This window comes from Poromitra crassiceps (genome assembly GCF_964638095.1).
Source record: "Poromitra crassiceps genome assembly, chromosome: 17".
Lineage (NCBI taxonomy): Eukaryota > Metazoa > Chordata > Actinopteri > Beryciformes > Melamphaidae > Poromitra > Poromitra crassiceps.
The window spans coordinates 25,986,325-26,008,840 of NC_139635.1; the positions used below are offsets into that span (position 1 = coordinate 25,986,325).

Below are 22,516 nucleotides of genomic sequence, written 5' to 3' on the forward strand. Positions count from 1 at the left end.
AGATTCACAAAGTAAAAACTGAATCACTTTGTGGCTTAAAACCCCCCCCCATCAGACTGGAGAATGAACGTATGTTTCCTCTACGTTCACAGCAGCAAAGTCGCCTGCCACCGCTGCAAGAGAAAATGTGACATTGACAAAACATTATGACCTGCCTCAATTTCCCTCGGACAGTTATAGGCTCAGCGTTTAGAATACTGCTTCAAATTGGTCATGTGTACAATGTGTCATCTGTAAATGGCGATCGCTTCTTGTGCACCAGACAGACGCCGGGTGTTTTCGAACAGCAAATGGGAACGCTTTCATCAATGGATATAGTTTGATCACTACTGTGTTATATAAATCAGTGATAGAGAGTGGATCACTACTGTGTTATATCAATCAGTGATAGAGAGGGGATCACTACTGTGTTATATCAATCAGTGATAGAGAGTGGATCACTACTGTGTTATATCAATCAGTGATAGAGAGTGGATCACTACTGTGTTATATAAATCAGTGATAGAGGGGATCACTACTGTGTTATATAATCAGTGATAGAGAGTGGATCACTACTGTGTTATATAAATCAGTGATAGAGAGGGGATCACTACTGTGTTATATCAATCAGTGATAGAGCAGGGGATCACTACTGTGTTATATCAATCAGTGATAGAGAGTGGATCACTACTGTGTTATATCAATCAGTGATAGAGAGTGGATCACTACTGTGTTATATCAATCAGTGATAGAGAGGGGATCACTACTGTGTTATATCAATCAGTGATAGAGAGTGGATCACTACTGTGTTATATCAATCAGTGATAGAGAGGGATCACTACTGTGTTATATCAATCAGTGATAGAGAGTGGATCACTACTGTGTTATACCAATCAGTGATAGAGAGGGGATCACTACTGTGTTATATCAATCAGTGATAGAGAGTGGATCACTACTGTGTTATATCAATCAGTGATAGAGAGGGGATCACTACTGTGTTATATCAATCAGTGATAGAGAGGGGATCACTACTGTGTTATATCAATCAGTGATAGAGAGTGGATCACTACTGTGTTATATAAATCAGTGATAGAGAGTGGATCACTACTGTGTTATATAAATCAGTGATAGAGAGTGGATCACTACTGTGTCATATAAATCAGTGATAGAGAGTGGATCACTACTGTGTCATTAAATCAGTGATAGAGAGTGGATCACTACTGTGTCATATAAATCAGTGATAGAGAGTGGATCACTACTGTGTCATATAAATCAGTGATAGAGAGTGGATCACTACTGTGTTATATCAATCAGTGATAGAGAGTGGATCACTACTGTGTTATATAAATCAGTGATAGAGAGTGGATCACTACTGTGTTATATAAATCAGTGATAGAGAGTGGATCACTACTGTGTTATATAAATCAGTGATAGAGAGTGGATCACTACTGTGTTATATAAATCAGTGATAGAGAGTGGATCACTACTGTGTTATATAAATCAGTGATAGAGATTGGATCACTACTGTGTTATATCAATCAGTGATAGAGAGTGGATCACTACTGTGTATATAAATCAGTGATAGAGAGTGGATCACTACTGTGTTATATAAATCAGTGATAGAGAGTGGATCACTACTGTGTTATATCAATCAGTGATAGAGAGTGGATCACTACTGTGTTATATCAATCAGTGATAGAGAGTGGATCACTACTGTGTTATATAAATCAGTGATAGAGAGTGGATCACTACTGTGTTATATAAATCAGTGATAGAGAGTGGATCACTACTGTGTTATATAAATCAGTGATAGAGAGTGGATCACTACTGTGTTATATAAATCAGTGATAGAGAGTGGATCACTACTGTGTTATATAAATCAGTGATAGAGAGTGGATCACTACTGTGTTATATAAATCAGTGATAGAGAGTGGATCACTACTGTGTTATATAAATCAGTAGGGGTGTCACGATACACTCAGTTCACGATACGATACGTATCAAGATACTGGGTTCACGATAACGATACGATACGATACGATTTTAACAATATTTTTTTAAACTTGAATAATGACAATATATGACTGGAAAAGTAGTATTTTATTTGAAATGCACAAATACAAAACATGCTGTTGTGGGAAATTGTTATTACAATAACAACTAGAAAAAACATGAGATTGGAGATAAGGCTTATCTTGAAATAGAATGAGTTACACCGTCACTTAGATTTACTTTGAACTAAAAGGTTTCTCAGCAGTATAAATTCTCATTATGCATCTTCAGTTTTTCTTCAAACTCAAACAACAAGACTTTTCTTAGTCTATTTTTTATGCATCTTCAGTTTTGCCAGAAACTCAATTGAATGGTTTCTCTCCTGTATAACTTCTCATGTGTCTCTTCAGAGACTTGTTCAACTGAACTACTTTCCACACATTGAACTTCAACAAACAAAGACGTTTCTTTGTCTACTTTAACACGTTGAGTGCCATAGCCGAGATATCTCGTCTTACATAATCCAACGGTTAAGTGCCATAGACGAGCTATCTCGTCTTACATAAACATTTTTTTTTTTTGACGGTGGGACATCAATCAACCACTTTTACGTCTTCTATATCACTATCGGAGGAAGAGAATGTGTATAATCTATTTTACCGACCACTAAGTGGCGACAGTTCTCTCCCAAGACAGAGAAGCCACAGCCAGCCACAGCCAGAGCAGCCAGCCAGCGCGCTGGAGAAAGCCACAGTGTAATTTTCAAGGAAGCAGCTCGGCGAAAACTCCCTCGATCCCACACACACACACACACACACACACACACACACACACACACACGCGCGCGCGCACACACACACACTCGAGCACCCCCGCGCATAAATAAGACCAGAATCGCAAAAGCTTACTCAAACCTCAAGAAACAGTGTTACAGTCCAGATGGCCGCGGAGAATCCTTCCCCCGCAGCACAGACGGAGGGAGGAGCCCGGAGACACACACACACTCTCTCCCTCTCTCTCCCCCTCCCCCCAGTCCCGAGAGAGAGAGAGAGAGAGAGGAGAGAGAGGAGAGAGAGAGAGAGAGAGAGAGAGAGAGAGAGAGCACACACAGAGCGGGAGACAGACACGCCGCGGGGGCAAAGAACGGACAGAGATCCCCTCCCCCCAGAGCCGCGGAGCAACGCGCGAACACACACACACACACACACACACACACACACACACACACACACACACACACACACAATACAGTATACAGACTCGCCCAAAGGCACCCACAATCACAGGCAGGTGACTGTTCTGCTGTTTGATTGAATTTCACAAAACTGCGATTATCTCAGCTTGTTGTCTCATACGCTAAAACCATGCTGTACTCAACGGCTAATATCTACATAACTACTAACTCTGCAAACTAACTCTTTTAGACAGAGAAAGCACACATTCTATTAGTTATTTTTAGATGATTGGTGTTCACGAAGTCTTAACAGAAAAGAATCCTCGGCTGTTGTAAAATGAGCCAGAATCCTCAAAAAAAAACCTGGCACAACTTACCTACAGGATTGAAAAAATGGCTGGCACTCAATGTGTTAAAAAAAAAAAAAAAAAAAAAAAAAAAAAAAAAATCACGATATGAGATTTCATCTCAACGATACATATCGTGACGTTTTACTATCGCGAAATTTCGTGGGACGATATATTGTGACACCCCTATAAATCAGTGATAGAGAGTGGATCACTACTGTGTTATATAAATCAGTGATAGAGAGTGGATCACTACTGTGTCATATCAATCAGTGATAGAGAGTGGATCACTACTGTGTTATATAAATCAGTGATAGAGAGTGGATCACTACTGTGTTATATAAATCAGTGATAGAGAGTGGATCACTACTGTGTTATATAAATCAGTGATAGAGAGTGGATCACTACTGTGTTATATAAATCAGTGATAGAGAGTGGATCACTACTGTGTTATATAAATCAGTGATAGAGAGTGGATCACTACTGTGTCATATAAATCAGTGATAGAGAGTGGATCACTACTGTGTTATATAAATCAGTGATAGAGAGTGGATCACTACTGTGTTATATCAATCAGTGATAGAGAGTGGATCACTACTGTGTTATATCAATCAGTGATAGAGAGGGGATCACTACTGTGTTATATAAATCAGTGATAGAGAGTGGCAGAACAAAAATATACCCGTTATGAAACAGTTGCAGATTATTACTACTGCAGTCAGCATCAGAACCAAAACGCTGACTTAAATGAGACTTGACACGGAAGTAAAACTGATAGTAATATAGTCTACTAATAAATAATAATTACAATACCAGTAGATTAAAGTAATCAATCAATACTACCCAACTGCCCATTCATCCATCCGTCAGATGTGATATCTGACATACCTCTGGCCTGATTTTTGGTGAAACTTGTAGGGATGCGTTTTTGTAACTAAACCCCGAGCCCAAACCTGTGTGAAGCCTGACACCTGCTGGTGAAAAGCAGGATACTCAACTCTGCTTTTGGCTGGTCTTTGGTGCCAGGTAAATGATGCAGTATGTTCTCCCTCTCTCCTTCTGTCTCTCGCTCTTCCTTCGTCTCTCTCCCCCTCCAGGAGCTGTGGTGATTGGTAAGAATGATGTTTGGCCCATGGTCAGGATCTATAGAGGAGGCTTCCTGTTAATAGAGTTCCTCTTCCTGTTAGGTATGTACTCTTTACACACACCTAAACACACACTTAGGGGACATTCAGACCAAACGCGTTTTTGGAGCTGCCGGCGTCTTTCTGCAATTCATTCTCTATGTAAGGACGCGCTAGACGTGCTCCTCTTTCAAGGAACGCACCTGGCGTTTAAACGCTGGTGGCGTCTCGTCTTTTTGGCGGAGCGCTCTGGGCGTTTTAAAGCTGAAAAAGTTGAACATTTGGAGGAAAAGCGCGCTGCTCGTCTTTTTACTCCTCCTACATTTTCTCCTCCCATAGGGATCCTCTACCTCGCTGCTGCCAGAATTGGCAATAATCTGGCTTTCGTGTTGACAGTGAACAACATCAAACAGACAAAACCAGCTGGCTCCCGTCCGTGCGGTCGTTGTGTGCTCAACTCTAGTGTGCGCGACTGCAGGGGAAAATAAAACGAAGCGCAAACAAAACGCTCAGTGCGCTGTGTTTTGTGCACAATGGAAGCGCTCTCAACATGATTTTCATACCGTTCTGACTGAGAAAAAAAACGCTTTTGGTGTGAATATCCCCTTAGGCAAACGCTAGAGATGGGAGTCGCTTCACTCTCCGTTCATTCATTCAGTTCAGGAAGTGAAATTTCTTCAAAATTGTGAAACAGACACATCTTTTTCCACAAGCGATGAAGAAACCCGCCAAGGACCGACGTGCTATTAATGTCCCGTAGACTGCAGTTTCACTTTAAAATTTGAATTTAAAGTGTAGTGACCCCCCCATACACACACACACACACACACACACACACACACACACACACACACACACACACACACACACACAGCCACACACTAACCTGTCTGCACCCTGTTTCTCTTCCAGGCATCAACACCTATGGCTGGAGGCAGGCCGGAGTTAACCACGTGCTCATATTTGAACTCAACCCCAGAAACAACCTGTCCCACCAGCATCTGTTTGAGGTACGGACACACAGGTGCCTACAGGATTAGAAGCGCAGGCTTGGGCAGATACTCCATAAGATTGAATATTGCAATATTCCTATGAGCCGTTCCAGCACATTTTGTCCATCATCATAAGAGGCCTCCTTCAGAGGCAACGCCTACTGCAATTGATCCTGATCTGGATCTCGCAGCCAAAATCACCTCCACCATCGACAACAAGTCCTACAGCAAAATCTATTTATTTCTATTTAATTACCCCATTTTTAACCATCCCATTGAGATCAATGATCTATTTTACAAGGGAAACCTGGCAGCAGCATAAAAAGATGGCAAAACGCTAACAAACAACAATGAAACATAGGAGACACATTAAAATGATCAAAATACTTGTGGACATGTATCAAGTATCAACCCATTCATTCAGCATTGTACTAATCACAGCCTTAAAATCAGACAGAGAGACCAAGGCTATTCCAAGTGAGGGGGTGCAGAGCTCAGAAAAGCTTTTTTTCCTCAATTGCGTCCGTGCACTTGGAACAGACAACAAAACCACGCCTCGCGATCTCAGACTACAACTGAACAATGGGCGTTTACACAGAACGGCTTCATCAATGAACAAGTAGCAATGGCCCCGAGCCTACGAAAGGTCAGAGGTGGCCGACGACAGCCCTGGCGTAAAGAGTAGAAAACCGAATGCTGATCAATGCGATCTCTCTGCGCAGGCTAACTGTGCTGTGACTGTGTTGTGTGTTGTGCAGATCGCAGGTCTGCTGGGCGTGCTGTGGTGCGTCAGCCTGCTGTCCTGTCTGTTCAGCCACAGCATCCTGGTGCCCATGCAGGCCAACCCCCTGGCCCTGTACGGCTTCTTCCTCCTCTTCCTCATCAACCCCTTCAAGACCTGCTACTACAAGTCGCGCTTCTGGCTGCTCAAGCTGCTGGTAACGTACAGTACATCCCCGTGTTAATGACCTACCTCCTCAGCATGTTGTGTATGAGGGGTTCCCAACCTTTTTCCTTACCCCCTCATCGCTGAGAAAACATACGACCTCTGATGATGAAGTGACACATCTTCTTATGGATATTTCACATTATCTATCTATACACTTATAGCACAGAACAGCTGGGTACAATTAATCCAAATAGTGAACACAATAACTGCAGGAGGTTTGGGTCAAATGAGCAATTTGGATGAATATTGAGCAGACGATGTGAATATTGCATCAGAGTTTAATGTTAGTTTTTGATATTTTTAGGAATCTTTTATACAATTCCGTGTATTGTCTATTTTTAACCATCATACATACTTATTTCAGACAAATTCAATGTTTTCTCCTCTGACGCTCGGCCGTTATTCTATTAGCTCTTTGGTTATTTTCACTGTTTTTCTAATGCAGGACGAGGCTGTTTATCAGATAATAATGTAGTTTGTGCTCATGTCTTCACCGTGCCCTTATCCTCGTTTATATATATATATATTTTAAATCTCAACTTTAAAAATAACAATTATACTTAGTTATTTTATTCACAGAAATGAATGAAATGCTGAGATACACTGTATATATTTTTTGTTTTCTTACACCCCTTAAAACCAGGAAGACCTTGCGACGCCCCCTGAAGCTTGGGCAACCCCCTAGTGGGGGTCCCCGACCCCCAGTTTGAGAAGCAGCGGCGTCGGCTACGTGTCCGACTTTGCCCCTCTGTACCATTTGCTTGATTCAATTCAAAACATCAACGTTCTCCGTCTTTCTTCCTCCCGTAGTTTCGAGTGGTGACGGCTCCGTTCCACCGCGTGGAGTTTGCAGACTTCTGGCTGGCCGACCAGCTGAACTCCCTGGTGGTGGTGCTGATGGACCTGGAGTACATGATCTGCTTCTACAGCTTCGAGCTGGACTGGCACAAGCACGACGGACTCATCAGCAGTGAAGGTGAGGCTGTCGTCGCAGCAGCTCAATGGCGATCGGATACAGCGAAAAGAATAGAATGTAAATAAGAATAGAGCAACAGTTTCACTATGAAGAGTTTGCAGTAGCAGTAGAACTCGCCGAGACAAAAAAAAAAGAAAGATCATGAAAATATCAGTGTATGAAGATGTGCACACTGACAGTTAGTAGGAAAGCCATAACCCGTAAATGGTTACAGGTTGATCCTCCGACAAGGGGCCAATGGCTGAGGATTATAAATGAAATATACTGAAAGACATTTAGTTTAAAGCAGCTACGAGCAACTTTTTCGATTGTTATTAAACAGTATAATTACAATATTGATGCATCACATCTTACCTATAATAGTAGCTGAGACCAAAGCCGTGTCAATCGGAGATTGCTCCCTTAGGTGATTATTAAGTCTGTGTCTGTCTAAACTCGCGTCAACAGGGGGCTCTCTCTCTCTCTCTCCTACGGCCGGCCCGGCTACACCCGGAAGTGAAACGCGGAAGTGAAACCCGGAAGTGAAACGCAGCTGCCTGCCTACGCCGTTTGCGCTGCCTAGCAACATAACATAAACAATGTGAACGCCACGCATACTCTCGGGAACATCTCTCGTTATATTCTAACAGGTTTTTTGGAAGTTATTTTGTGGTTATGGCTGAAGTGGCTGCTGCAAACCGTTTCATTTCACTTCCTGATCTGCCCTGGCCACAGAGAGACTAACACTGGCCGATTCACTCGGGGTTCAAGCGAGACTACTCTGCGTTGGTCTCGTCGACTATTAGAGGTAAGATGTGATGCATTGATATTAAATTTATACTGTTTAATAACAATCGACAAAGTTGCTCGTAGCTGCTTTAAGGCTTAAATTAGATAAATGTAACGAGTACTGGGAAACATAGATTATATATGTACACCATTGAGAAAAGTGTGATATTGTATTTGAAGATGTATGTAGAAAAATGTACTATGATCCGACATTGTAACACCCATAATGATCTATGATAATGATGATAATGACCTCATGATCTAAAGAAAAAGTTGGCTTTGGTTCCCTATCCATTCCTGTCCTCTAGTTTCCTATTTGGAAACTTGATCATATATAATGAAAGAATTTGGCATATATTTGTTTTTTGTTATTAAAGGAAAGCTATTAATGAATTGGTCTCCTCCAGATGTGCACACAAACACACACATCCTAAAGTCTATGATCCCTTATGTAACGATGTGTTTTACTCATACACTCTGCACGCCCAGGTAAAGACGTGTGCCACTCGTACTCGTACGGGGTCCGCGCCGTGATCCAGTGTCTTCCTGCCTGGTTTCGATTCGTCCAGTGTCTGCGGCGTTACCGCGACACCAAGCGCGCCTTCCCTCACCTGGTCAACGCTGGGAAGTACTCCACTTCCTTCTTCGTCGTCACCTTCGCCGCCCTCTACAGCACGCATAAAGGTAGGGCGGGCACGCACAGGTTACACAGAGCGTTATTTTACCAGAGATACACTTTTTGAGAACATCACTCGGAGACCTTTTTCTGAATTTTTAGGATCCAAACTTTTGCGCCTGTTTAGCTTCTTCTTCTTTTGTTTCTACCTTTGTCTTCTTTCAGTTTCCCAGAATGAACTCCTTTATACTGTATGAATGCTGGCTAGAAGCTAAGACGCCTCTATGAGAGAGACCAGACCAGAGGACTCTGCTGAAGTGTTTTCTCAGAGAAAAAGCATCCCTTTTGCATGTCATGTGTTTTGGCCTCAAAGCTTTTACCCAGTGACTGTTTGGAGTGGTATTGAGCACATTTTCCTTTAGTACACCTGAAGTTGGAAAGTTCAAAGAAGCAAAGAAAATAGCTACAAAAGATGAAATGTTATTGTAAGATGAGTTCCCTGATCGATCGCTTGTATTTGAAGTGGATTGTTAAAGGAACACTCCGCCCATTTTCAACCAGCTTTGTATCATTAGAACATCAGTAGTATATCTGAAAACTGTAAACGGTTTTGAAGTCTGTCATTTAATTTGACAGTTATTGAGTGTTAAAGTGTGGACCAGTGACATCACTGGTCCACACTAACTCAAATTAATAACTCATTAACTCAAATCAACTCTCAATAACTGTCAAACTAGATGATGGTTTTGAAGTCATTCATCTAGTTTGACAGTTATTGAGAGTTGATTTGAGTTAATGAGTTATTAATTTGAGTTAGTGTGGACCAGTGACATGGTCCACACTTTAACACTCAATAACTGTCAAATTAAATGACAGACTTCAGAACAGTTTACAGTTTTCTGATATACTACTGATGTTCTAATGATACAAAGCTGGTTGAAAATGGGCAGAGTGTTCCTTTAAGAATTTGAAAAAGGTCTCAAGTGACACTTGACATTTTCAAACATCGCAAACAACACTGTTCTGCGAACAAACCTCACGCCACGCCACCTCTCCTCCCCAGCTGAAAACCACGCCGATACCCAGATCTTCCTCTACTTGTTCATCGGCTGTTCGGTGGTCAGTTCGTGTTACACGCTGATCTGGGACCTGAAGATGGACTGGGGCCTGTTTGACCGAAACGCCGGAGAGAACACCTTTCTGAGAGAGGAGATCGTCTACCCACAGAAGGTACTTCTCAATCTCCACACAGGGAGGAACTTTCATTTTGATCAGAGTTTGGATTTGTAGAATCGAATGTTCACTGTGTTTATAACTCTTCTGTCTTATTTGTCTCCCGCCAGGCTTATTACTACAGCGCCATAGTGGAAGACGTGCTGCTGCGTTTCTCATGGACTTTAACCATCACCCTCAGCAGAGTCCTTAATTACGACGGCATCTCAGACATACTGGCTACTATACTGGCCCCACTGGAGGTCTTTAGGTACGCACAATCATTCTTCCACTAGTTTGGTCTCATATCTCTTCCATTCCTGCAGCCAGCTCTGCACCCTCCAATCTCAAGAGGCATCTTTTGTGGAAACTTTGTGGAAAGTGTCTCCATAATTGCTCTGTCCCACGTGACCTCTTGTGTAGATGTTCTACAATAATGTTAATGTGACCCAGTTTTGATCCGTGCGGGGAAAACCTCTTTTCTCTAACCACGAGTCCTATTACAGCAGCAAGTAACAGGATACAGCAAAGAGAAAATAGGATAGAAATAGCAATTGAGCTAATTTGTGTTTTTTAAATGTAACGCAAACGACAGTTAAGGTCCTTGCACACAGAGTCCGAATTGTTCGCTCCGTTTTTTTAATCCGTCATCCGGGAAAAAAACGTCACGCACAGATACCTTGCCCACTGAGTCCGATGCGTTAATTATCCAATATTCGTTGCGAAGATTCGCAACGAAAAGAAAACTACCGCGATCCTATTGATCCACAACTGGCAGTGTGTCTGTGTGGCTCTCTGTCTCTCCCCCCCCCCCTCTTCCCCATACACACACACACACACACACACACCGCGTCCCGCATTCCAAGCTGGTCTGCAATCACCCGGCACATTCTGTCTTTTAATTCCGAATCTCTGTATTCCTGCTTTGCCATAAAATGCTTTGTGCTGGGAGACGAACTGAATTAACTTCTCAGACGCCATTTTTCATTGTGAATAGCAACACTACGGCAGCTCTGGGCGGTCAAACACCTGTCAAAACGATTTCATGGATGCGGAAAAACGCAGAAAATCGAACCTCGTCCGAAAACTTAAATGACGGACGTAATTGTCGGACTCGGTGTGTCAATGATGATTGACACAAATGAGGTCGTATTTTTATTTTTTCCGTGCGTCAATTTCGGACGAAAAAACGGACTCTATGTGCAAGGACCTTTACTGTGCTAGAATACATGAAGTTTAAAGCCCCATTCAGTAAGTTTTCCAAGTTTTGCTATTGGAGAAACTGCGCCCTCTGGGTGCAATAGTATCGATAACGATATCGCCGTTCAAAGTCAACAAAACACAGCGCCAGAAAGCTCTATGTACATGTTGTGACATGGGGTACTCGCCACGTGATGAAATAATAATCCATAGTTCCGTGAAACATCATTTTCGTAGCAAATCCGAATCGAGTTACTTCCTTGTTTTCATGAAGACAGCGCTTCCGCTGTACAGCGAATGCGCGCATCCTTTTATTTATTTATTTTTATTGCCACGGGACGTGGCAGACAACCTGCTTAGTCCCAGGGCTGGCCAATTGAGGGCGGTGTGGGATAAATAAAGTCGAGAGTCTCCCTATTACAAGTCAATCTACCATGTCCTGTGACTAAAAAGCTCTTATATTACAGTAAAAAATGTCAAAAATCTTACTGATTGGGGCTTTAAAAAGAAAAGTGAATTAAAAGTATGAACTTGGATCAAATACATCACAGATGGAAATTCTGATTTCTATAGAGAGCCAAAGTGAACGTCACTTCCTGCTTTTCTCCCTGTACCAGCATGTGTGAAAAACATGAATGGTGGTGAATGGAGCGATACGCTACCTTTTTGATGCAGTTTGAATTGTGCCACGGGAGTAACACACATCATGTTTATCAATGTAAAAGATAACTCTGCAAGTCGAGGAAGTTGCAGTTTGTGGTAAAAATGTGGCACTATAAGTTATAAATCAGAAACACTACGCACAACCAGTCGCGTAAGTGACGTCTCTCCCGCCAGTCCATTGTTGTTGATGATGTGACGCATAATGTGCGACACGAGATGTAGTTGATTGACCAAACTAAACCTTACGTTTCAGTTTCATAGTTCTCTTTTAAATTGACAAAATGTAACGTGTACCCCGTGGCGCAATTCAAACGGGATGAAAAAGGTAACGTAACTCTTCGTTCACCACCGTTCATATTTTTTCACACGCTGGTACAGGGAGAAAAGCAGGAAGTGACGTTCACTTTGGCTCTCTATAAACACGATAAAGGCATATCTACATGGAATGCACCGCCACATAATACTACTTTAGCAGAATTCGTTGACTTCACTGACTTGTGTTCTCATTGTAACTGTAAAAATGTCTCTTCCTTTAAAGCTACATTTCTCTTCAAGTCATCATCACACGCCTGACGTGGTTGAAATCTTAGTGGATCGGCTGTACGTGATGATGATTGGTTGAGAGGAGGCTGTACGTGATGATGATTGGTTGAGAGGAGGATGCACGCCCAACCCGAGCGTGACAACAGGTGAATTGCAGCACATATGGAAATGGACGGTTGACAGCCCGTTTCTCTCCCTCAGGCGTTTCGTGTGGAACTTCTTCCGGCTGGAGAACGAGCATCTGAACAACTGTGGTGAGTTCAGAGCCGTAAGAGACATCAGCGTGGCCCCGCTCAACGCCGACGACCAGACCCTGCTGGAGCAGATGATGGACCAGGAGGACGGAGTGAGGAACCGGCAGGGCAAGAAGAGCTGGAAGAGGAGCTACAGCATGAGTCTACGCAGGCCGCGACTCGCCTCACAGTGAGTAGGGCAACTGGGGTTGCACAAGTCATCACATTTAAATTGAACACGCAATTTGAACATTTAAAAATGAATCGGTGACCTCTATCGCCATCTATTGGTGACAAGTAGGAATTGCCAAATAAATCTATGTAAGTAGAATTAAGCTGAATCAAAAGTCTGCTTGTAACAAATTCTTCGTAATTTAACTGTCTGTCCTTAAATTGTGATTGGTCTGTCCAGGTCATGTGGTCTCCAAAAAGTTGAACTTTTTGCCCAATTCCTAATCCTTATGTGGAAATATAAAGGCGTGGCTGTATGAAATTAGAATACACACAAGGTTTTCAAACCAAGATAATGAAGCAGGAGTTTTCCCACTCAGCACATGATATCCGATCCGTTCAGTGCTAACAGTCACAAACTCTCTAAGCAGCACTCTCTTCCTTCCTCGCCTCCAGGTCCAAGACCCGTGACACCAAGGTTCTGATCGACGACACCGACGACGACTCCTGACATCAGGCCACGCCCCTCGCCTGGGTACAGAATTTATTCAAAGGAGGGAACTCCACCTCCTAACAGGAATAACCCAGCGAGTCGGGCGTTGAACTCCTTCAAAAACACCCAAGGATGTGTTTTGAACTCATATGCCTAGCGAACCCTATCCCCAACCCACAGCCCTCTGCCTGGGGTCAGAACTCATTCAGTGGAGCCACTTCTTCCACCTTGTTCTTGACGAAAAACCCAGCGAAGACGGCCATCGAACTCTTAACCTATCCTTACCTTCAAAAAAAGAACCAGGGCGCGATTAGCTCTCATGTACCTACATCAACCCCAACCCTCGCTTGGGTTCAAACCCTCCTCCAAGACTCTTGCGAACACCCCTGTAAAATGGGACGCAGACTGATTACCAACCTACCTAGTACCTACGCAAAGGATGCCTCCCTATACCCTCTCCTAGCCAGATCATTCCCACGTAGGCCACGAACTTTAAGCCTACTCTTGTTGAGGGCCAAATTTTTACCTCGCCCTGATAATACCCCTTACCTTCGACGTCCTCCTACCAATGCTCAAAGCATTGGCGGAGAACTCTCGCCCTACACTCCCGGTGGCCCTGTAAGGCATAAGGAAAGGCCTTCCATATTATATAACCTACCATAGGCACCTTCCAAGGACTCAAGTCCACCTGCGATTTGGACGTCTAGATGAGCCTAAAGCCCGTTTCTTCCGCAAGACTATAAAAAGTGACCTCTGACTCTTCGGCATCCCTATGTCCTTCACTTAAACCCCATCGAAACCCTCGATGGTCATGCAGGTCAACAACAGACTCCGCCTTCCCAGAGACCTGCCCTGGCTGTCCCTTGGTAATGCTAATCAGTCACTAGCTGGACTGATCAAAAGCACTAGCCCCTCCCCTCGGCTCTTTAGCTCGCCCTATCAGATCATCACAAAGCTGCCTACCTGCACCTTACATGCTTTAGAAACAAACACACACACGCAAACACACGAAAGACTTGACCTCTGTCTGTAGAGAGAGTGACTGAATTGCCCGTGTGCTCACACACAGACAATGGCTGAATTCACTTGATTCATTTCATGGATGGACGTACAACAGCGTAGACACCACCATTACTATTTTTTATGGGAAACAGAACCATACACACATGCGTAAAAAAACACAGACTATCTGTAAAACGTGCTTGTAAATATGTTACGGACCAAAGTGGGAGACGACGTGATTTCTTTGCAGATGGGAAATAATTATTCAGAAAATCTAAAATACTCCATAAAAAAAAAGAATTGACTGTGAGGAACAGCAGTCAGAACAGATTGTTTGGGCCTCGGAACTGAGAAGGATTTTTTTTTTATTTTGTTTCTGGATGAAGATGAAGATGAAGATGAAGATGATCTTAATCATTGATCTACGGTAGCTCCCAGTCACCACATGTGAAAAAATATCCTCCATTGGGAAAGTTGAAATTATTTTGTTGAATGTATGTCGACTTGTTATTTAAGTATGTATGAGTGGGAGAGAGGCCTAATAGCCCCTGTAAACCAGCTTAAGCCAATCAGTTTTTGGAAACATTAAATAACTGTCTTAAGCCTGTCTTAAGCCCCCCCCCCCCCCCCCCCCCCCTTTATTTTTATTTTTTACGCCCCCACTGAAATCTATTGAAAATGCAGATAGTGTAGGACAGGGTGGGTTCGTGTTTGTGAAACTGGTTCATTTTGAGATGATGATGATGCTGATGATGAGGGGGGATGGTGACCTGTCTGTCCGACACTGAATAACAGTGTAGTTTAACTGTTCACACTCTTATGAGACATGTGCTGGTATGACTCAGGTTGTTTTCCTTAAACGCATCGGTTTTGACACAAGTTGTTCCAACAAATGTGTTAACGTTTAACGAGAAAGTGATTTCAATATTTGTATGTGTATATTTTATACACAGTCTGTGTTATTCAACATATCTCTTTCATAGAGTGTATTTTCTTTAAGGCTGGGTGGTATTGGGTTGGTTGCTTGGTCACAGTCAACTTCCTCACGTGAACAAGCAAACATCTGCATATTGCTAAATACGTTTCAGAGACGCCAAGTCATCACTGCAGACACAAGTGTCACCTATTATTCTAACTTGTCAAATCATTCAAATTACATTTTCATTTTGCTTGGGTAAAGCGGTAACAAAGCCTGTGATTACATTGGGGAAATCATTTTTCAGACTATTTTTTTTCCTTCTGTATAGTGACTTTCAAATTTGCTAACAGCGCTGAAGATGTCTCCAGCTGTGACGAGTGTCTACATTTTCTCTTTTATTTACATTGTCCAAAGCAATTCACCCACTGTTACAACCTATTGCTGTTTGGTCCATTGTGTTTAGGTTTATACTTAACTGTAATAATGGCATTAGGCGGGTTTAGTTCTCCTGTAGATTCCTGTTCTTGTTTAAAGTTGGCTCTGTTTTAGGTTACAATCGTTTCTGGTCCATTGCTTTCATTAATGGCTTACCATTTTGCATACATCCTAACGAGAGTTATCTCTTTTTGTGGATGCAATTTGGGGCGATTGAAAGCGGACCATTTATGTCAGGAGGCTCTGATTGGACAATCCCCTCTCTCTCTGATTGGACAATCCCCTCTCTCTCTCTGATTGGACAATCCCCTCTACTGTCTCTTTCCCTCAGATGCACCAGCAGTGACTGCTTCAGATCAATCTATCAGCACAGACTAGTAGTAATAATCAAGTCAGTCACCATTGAGCAATAAGACTGAAGGATTATGCACCTAATGCCAAACTTCATTTTAATATTGTGTTGTTGTTTCTTTTGTCATTGCTAAAGCAGTATCTCTGGCCAAGACTTGATGAAGGTGACTAGGATTTTAGGTTTTTAGTATCTTTTATTTGACTGTCTATTTTTGGAGCTTGTCAAAATCTAGAACATTCCTTTGAGGACTGAGATGTGCAGTGTCTTACGCCATGTTCCACCAATGTTCCTTAAACACTGGGCTAGCACCCAAAATGGTTGTGGTCTGTTTCTTTTGGGTCTTCAGAAGACATTAGATCTGGTCAGGTTACCAATCTTCTAGTCTCTGCCCAGACTCAAATATTACGTTGAATCGCTGCGCTCCGCGTACTACACAAATGGGAAAACCCACTTCCTGAACTGATTGGATTGAAAGCGCCCTTGCTGTTCTGAAGGTTTCTGATTGTTAATTCTAGTTAATTAGATAAATACAAAACTTGCTAAAAAAACAAAACTGATGCTATTTTGCTATCCACACTGCCCCTCAAGTTATAGCTAACCTGTAATGGTTGCTACAGACTAGAGAATTCTTGAAATAAGTGAAACTGCATTGGAAACTAGACTTAACCCACACTATTGGCAGTTTCTCTCTTCATTCATGAAAAATAAGGTTTAAAGCCAGAATATGAGACTTATTGACTTGTTTAGATGGATATTTTCTGCAATGTTAGAATGTCTTGTGCATTGGCGAGGTTTTGTCCGTTACCATGGGAACAGTAAGCAGCACATCTCAGTTCTCTAGAGCTCAGGGTCTCACACACATGCACACACAGCCAATCACAGTGCGAAGAAGGGAACAACAGGTGTACCCTCTTCACCTGCATGACATTCACTTCCTGGGTCTTAGTACATATTTATTTTTTATCTGCAAAGCTTGAAAAACCTGAAATAGGTTTCATTCACTTACTTGACATAACTATGATTCCTCGAGTTTGTCATTTCCATGTAGCAGAAGCAATCATTCCATCCAAAGAAATTGTTTTCTACTTCTAAGTGCAGGGCATTTGGTGAGGATTGCGATTTATATATTTTTTCCTCAGGATTTCATGTTTTTGAAGACTTTCATTCCTTTTAAAGGAGTTTGCATTTCTGCTTCATATGAGGCATCTAGTCTCCGTGACAGGAGAGTGGGGCTGACGTTCTAAACGCTATCAGCCAAGCTTGAACTCAGGACATCGCGAGCACATTTGCACCTTAGCCTGCTGATTCACAAGCACTAAATTGGAGATCCCTGGGGCCCGGGTTGCACAGATCACCTTGAGTTAAGATTTTCCTCAAAGTCCGACTTAAGGTTTTCCATCAAATAGAATCGGTTGCGCAGAACACCCTTAAGTCTTCTCCATAAGGTGAAACATTTGAAGTCAAACTTAAGGACAAGACTTACGGGTGTTTTGTGGAACCGATTTTATTTGATGGACACCTTAACTCAGACTCTTAAGGAAAATCTTAGCTCAAGGGGTTTTATGCAACCGGCCCCTGGTATTCCGTCACCTTCTTTTATTCATTTTTTTCTCCACACAACCCTAATGTTATGAATGTGTAACAAGTTACAACTCAACAATGGTAAGTGTTTAATTTTCTCATACTGAATCCAGCCAGAGATCTGTTTTAGCATCTCAAAATAAACCTAAATGTTGTCAAGTACACAGCATTGTATGCACCAAAAAGCATTACAGTAACAAACATGGCAGTGAACGTAGTAGGCTGTTTTTTTTTTGTTTTTTTTTACTGTGACTACCAAAAACGACCAACATTACCTGATACTCGTTTGTTCTTTTACTGCACGCTGCTTTACAGCAGTCAATGCAAAGTCTATGCCAGTGATACTCAGCTTGCGGCCCGGGGGCTAGATGTGGCCTGTGATAGGGTGCCAAGTGCCCCCCCCCCCCCAACAACAACCATTTTCTAATTCACAATGAAAACTAACATTAAATAAAATTTAATTCAGCTGCAGCTGAATTGTCCAGTATCGCCGTCAACTTTGCAAAAGTGGCCCACCGGCCTGGTCAAAGCGAGTGGAGTATCCCTGCATGGCCTCGAAGCTTTAAAACCTGTCTTCCTATCCTCTCCATTCATTTTGCTTTCCTTCCCTCCTTTCTATAGTCTCTCCATCTCTCATCTTTCTCTTCTCCATCCACCACCACCACCACCTCTTTAGTGCCAACCGAGGGCTTTTAGTTCTCCAACTGTGCTTTCAGAGCCATTGTCAATGTAAAGCAATGTACCAGGTTTTTGGTAGATTGTTCCATTGGTCAACTTACCTTTTGTGATGCCAACATGGACACCAAAGTCACCCATGTGTCCTATTGGATCCGATGTGCCGTGCTAACACTTTAGCATACACAATGCTGAGTGATAGTCGACTCGTCTCAAAAGTGAGAAAAAGAGAACTTGTAGTAGCCCTCTAAAGATCTCTTAAAACCTCTAAATGGCAAGTCATCTTAAATAATATTAAGTCGCTAATTGAAAACATAGCAGGGACTACTCTATTTGTTTCCAGAGGAAATGAATATGTTGGCTGATGGAAATCATTGCATGGTGGATGATTGTGATTGCTCATCAAAAATAAACCTGGCTCAGCTGTATTTATATTTCATAAAAAAAATGCATCTAGGCCAGAGAATAAAATCGACAATGTGTTATCACTAAAAGTTCAGTCTTTCTAATTATTTTTTGATAAAAAAATAAAATAAAATAAAAAGTATGCTAACTGTAGCATGGCGCACTAGAGGCAATCATCTATGAACAGCTAAGTTGACCAGCAGGACAATCCTTCAATACCAGACCCAAGCCTCATCATGTTCTGTATCAATATTGCTTTTTGGTTGAATGATTCCTTTCTTAATAATGCAGTCCAAATCCATCTATTGAAAGAGTTGTTTTCAGGAGTGAAGTTGCAGGACTGAATGAGTTTAAACCGATGTTGCTTTGGTTGATGTTTGCAGATGAAGCAACTGCTGCTCATTGGTTGAGATGTTCTTAAAAGAAATTAACCTAGAAATGTGAGCAAAAGAATGAAGTACAACAGTTTGTTGTTGACTGATCTACAGCGCAATACCAATCTAATCACAAGACAGAATATTAGTCAAAACAACTGAACAGTTGGCTTTTGACTATGGTTGTTTGATGTGTCCAACTTTTGCTGAACATTTCATTCTCTCTGTGATGTCATATTGCAGCTGCCAGGGTGGTGACCACACTTTGTTTGTTAGAACCATGTTGTCGTTGATTTTTTTTTAGGGCTTATGGATCAGAAATCGGATCCCGTTTCAGTTCTTCTCTTTTTCTACATTCCAGGTGATGTTCTCATGCCACTGAGTGGGATGGAGCACACACACACACACACACACACATATACACAAACGATACACTGTAAATACACCACACTGCTTTGATGTAACGATGCTCATAGGATTGAACCAGATGATTTGAGACCGTGACAGACAGGTGGAACCCTCCCCCCCCTTTTCCCCTCTTATTGGATCATTGCCTCCTCCTCAGCTGTCAATCAAATAAAACCCACCACCAGTACAGGAGCTGCTGTTCCTAACGCCTGGACCAACATGCTCTGTCAGAAAGTTTGAGGAACGTTAAAGCAGAACTCTGGCCATTTTCTACCCGGACCATCATCATCACATCAATTCTGACCAAAATCTCACCAGCTGTTTCTGTAGCGCTTCTTATGTCTTGCTTGCCTGGGTGTTGCTTTCCAATAAGGTCCCATAGGGCCAATTCACCTTATGTAGCCCTGCCCACTTGACCCGTTCAAAATGCCGGCTGTGTTACCTGCTCAAACCAGAGATGGTCTCTGGTCACTGGAAGCAGGCTGCGGGGATAAGCTCTGCCACAGGAAGTGTCAACACAATCGTGCTTCCTGTTAGTCTCTCAAGCCAGACTGTCTCTTCTACCTTAAGGTGAATAGAGACTCCCAACAAAAATCACCCCCCCAACAACACACTAAGCATGTCTGTTTCCACACCGTAACGCTCAGTCTAATGTGACCATGTTGATAAAAAGCTGTAAATGAAAAGAAATGATCTAATGCCTTTCTCGTACACTTCTCAAGCTACCGTGGGCCCATTGCTTTAGCATTTCCTTGAAATTAGTCCGGTCGTGGATAACCTGAAAATTAAATGGATACTTGTGTGATTGCAAAGTGTTGAAAAAGACACCCTTTGGGTTCTTTTGAGTTGACTTTTGGAGAGTCCGGTGGCCTGTTAGGACTGTAGTGGAGAACCCCATCTAGATAAGCAAGATGTAAAAGCACAGGATTGTGGTGAGAATTCATTGCTATGAATGATGGAAAAAGAATGAAGGGGGACTGAGTTCTACTTGAAAGAAACTGTATGTGGTTTTCCTACGTTACAGTAGCTAGCCCGAGCTGGGGTGTTCAAATTTCCCATTTAGCAGCATGCCCTCCGCCCGCAAGTCCAGCTTCTGACGGCAGCTCTGCCCTCTCTTCAACTCCGAAACGTCCCAGTTGCCAGTTGTCGCAAACTTCCCCGAAGGCCCTTCGTCAACCGAAGGATCTCCAACTTCAAACTCTGACCTATGACCGCGGCCGGTGACATGTTGGGCGTCCCCCTGCCTTGTGGGGACTTAGTTTGTTTGTTCTCTTGTCCTGTTTCTAAGACGTGTCACTTGTGTTGTACAGTATATGCACCAATCATCCTCCGCTACTCACTGAAGCTCAGGGCCTGCAAAGGGCAAGAGTTCCCATCCGTGGATGCCATTTGGACACAACTGTTCATTCCCCAACGGACACTTTGCACTTTCTGGGGGAAAAACAGTTGAGATTGACTCCGATCGGCACTCTGTTCGGAGATACTTCACGCCTACAGGCAAGGGAAGCTTTCTCAGCACTGTGGAACATTCAAGAGTGACTGCTGATTTGGTTGTGATCAAACAAACGCAAGCCAGATATATGGATCGAAAACACTGATATCCATATTGTTGAAGCATATTATGTTTAAATTTGAATTATAACCCGAACCAAGAAAGCGACGTTTCCTGGTGGGTCTTCAGCTAAAGAGTTTTAACGTTAACCTAATGGCCCGATGATGAGAGCATTTTGATCCATGGTCCTGATCCCACCATGGGGTGACCCACAGTTGTTGATTATACAATACAATATATAATGATGACTATTGATTAGAAAAGCATTGTATAATCGGTGGCTGTGCTGTGGGTGTTGTCTTGTATGTACCGTAGCAGCGTGATGCTACAGATATGTACCGTAGCAGCGTGATGCTACAGATATGTACCGTAGCAGCGTGATGCTACAGATATGTACCGTAGCAGCGTGATGCTACAGAGGTGCCTGGCTCACCGACCCTTCTTCCCTGTTACAGTTTTTCAGTAAAAAAAAAAGACTAAAGGTCAAAAACTGTTTGTGAACGCCGTCTTATTTCTGTGCTTCAGTCCAAAGTGACACCATGATATTGCTTAGTTTCTCTCGATTCCTAGATGGTTATGGGATGGCATCATGCTTATGTGATTTGATTCCATGTAGACACAGGACTAAGATAGTCTGATATTGCTGTTTGACTTCAGACTACATCAAATACATCGGTCTGTCTGAAGGCATTTATTTGTTTCTGACTCTGGGAGTCACACACATTTAGGTTTAGTCTATGTGACAACTAATGTAATAACTTTTGGATTTTTCTTCCATTCACTGAGCCTCCCCTGAAACTGTTTGGACTGGACCCCCCCCCCCCCCCTCCCACTTTGAAAACCTCTGATGTCGGTGGTTTTGAAGTCTGATACTATTTTGGGGGATTGAAGTTGCTAATAGTAGATGATGTTCAATGTCTTTCAATTTGACAGTTTTCATGCCAAAAATGGCAGGTATCCTGCACAGCACAGTTGAGATGTGTTCACACATTCAAGCACCTCTCTCTTTTCAATAGTTGTCGTGAGCATCTATAAAGCTGCTAGTTCTCATGATATAGATTCTGTGTTGTAACCGTAACCTTGATCCGTGTCTCAAACTATAATGTTCTTGAATCTGAGGGAATTGGGCCTGGAAAGTCCTTGAAATTGATGTTTAAGAAGGTGTTGGCACTCTCATCTTCATGCATACTGTCCCATGTGTTCAATCTGATCAAAATCAGTTCAGGTTCAGGTCTTCCCTTAGACAACCAGTGTCGTATCGATCAGTTCGATAATAAATATCTAATCAATCATACTGCATCACATTAGATTTGGTTGTTAGCGTTGTTAGCATTCCTCCTTGAAATACATGGGTATTTTAGCCGTGAGCTCAAATTGACCT

At 42.5% G+C, this 22,516-nt stretch overlaps 1 protein-coding gene across 1 annotated transcript in view; it reads left to right on the top strand.

Moving 5' to 3' along the window:
• LOC310792122 (xenotropic and polytropic retrovirus receptor 1 homolog) overlaps nucleotides 1-13,450 on the top strand; it is a gene marked incomplete at both ends in the record, with an annotated part of 84,779 nt that extends 71,329 nt beyond the window's left edge. Inside the window, 9 exons of the mRNA XM_083653837.1 lie at nucleotides 4,532-4,679; nucleotides 5,529-5,626; nucleotides 6,367-6,546; nucleotides 7,368-7,533; nucleotides 8,791-8,985; nucleotides 9,981-10,147; nucleotides 10,261-10,400; nucleotides 12,737-12,958; nucleotides 13,396-13,450. Of these exons, the coding sequence (XP_083509963.1) occupies nucleotides 4,532-4,679; nucleotides 5,529-5,626; nucleotides 6,367-6,546; nucleotides 7,368-7,533; nucleotides 8,791-8,985; nucleotides 9,981-10,147; nucleotides 10,261-10,400; nucleotides 12,737-12,958; nucleotides 13,396-13,450 (1,371 nt within the window). The remainder of the gene's footprint in view (nucleotides 1-4,531; nucleotides 4,680-5,528; nucleotides 5,627-6,366; nucleotides 6,547-7,367; nucleotides 7,534-8,790; nucleotides 8,986-9,980; nucleotides 10,148-10,260; nucleotides 10,401-12,736; nucleotides 12,959-13,395) is intronic.
• Nucleotides 13,451-22,516: the final 9,066 nt, after the last annotated feature.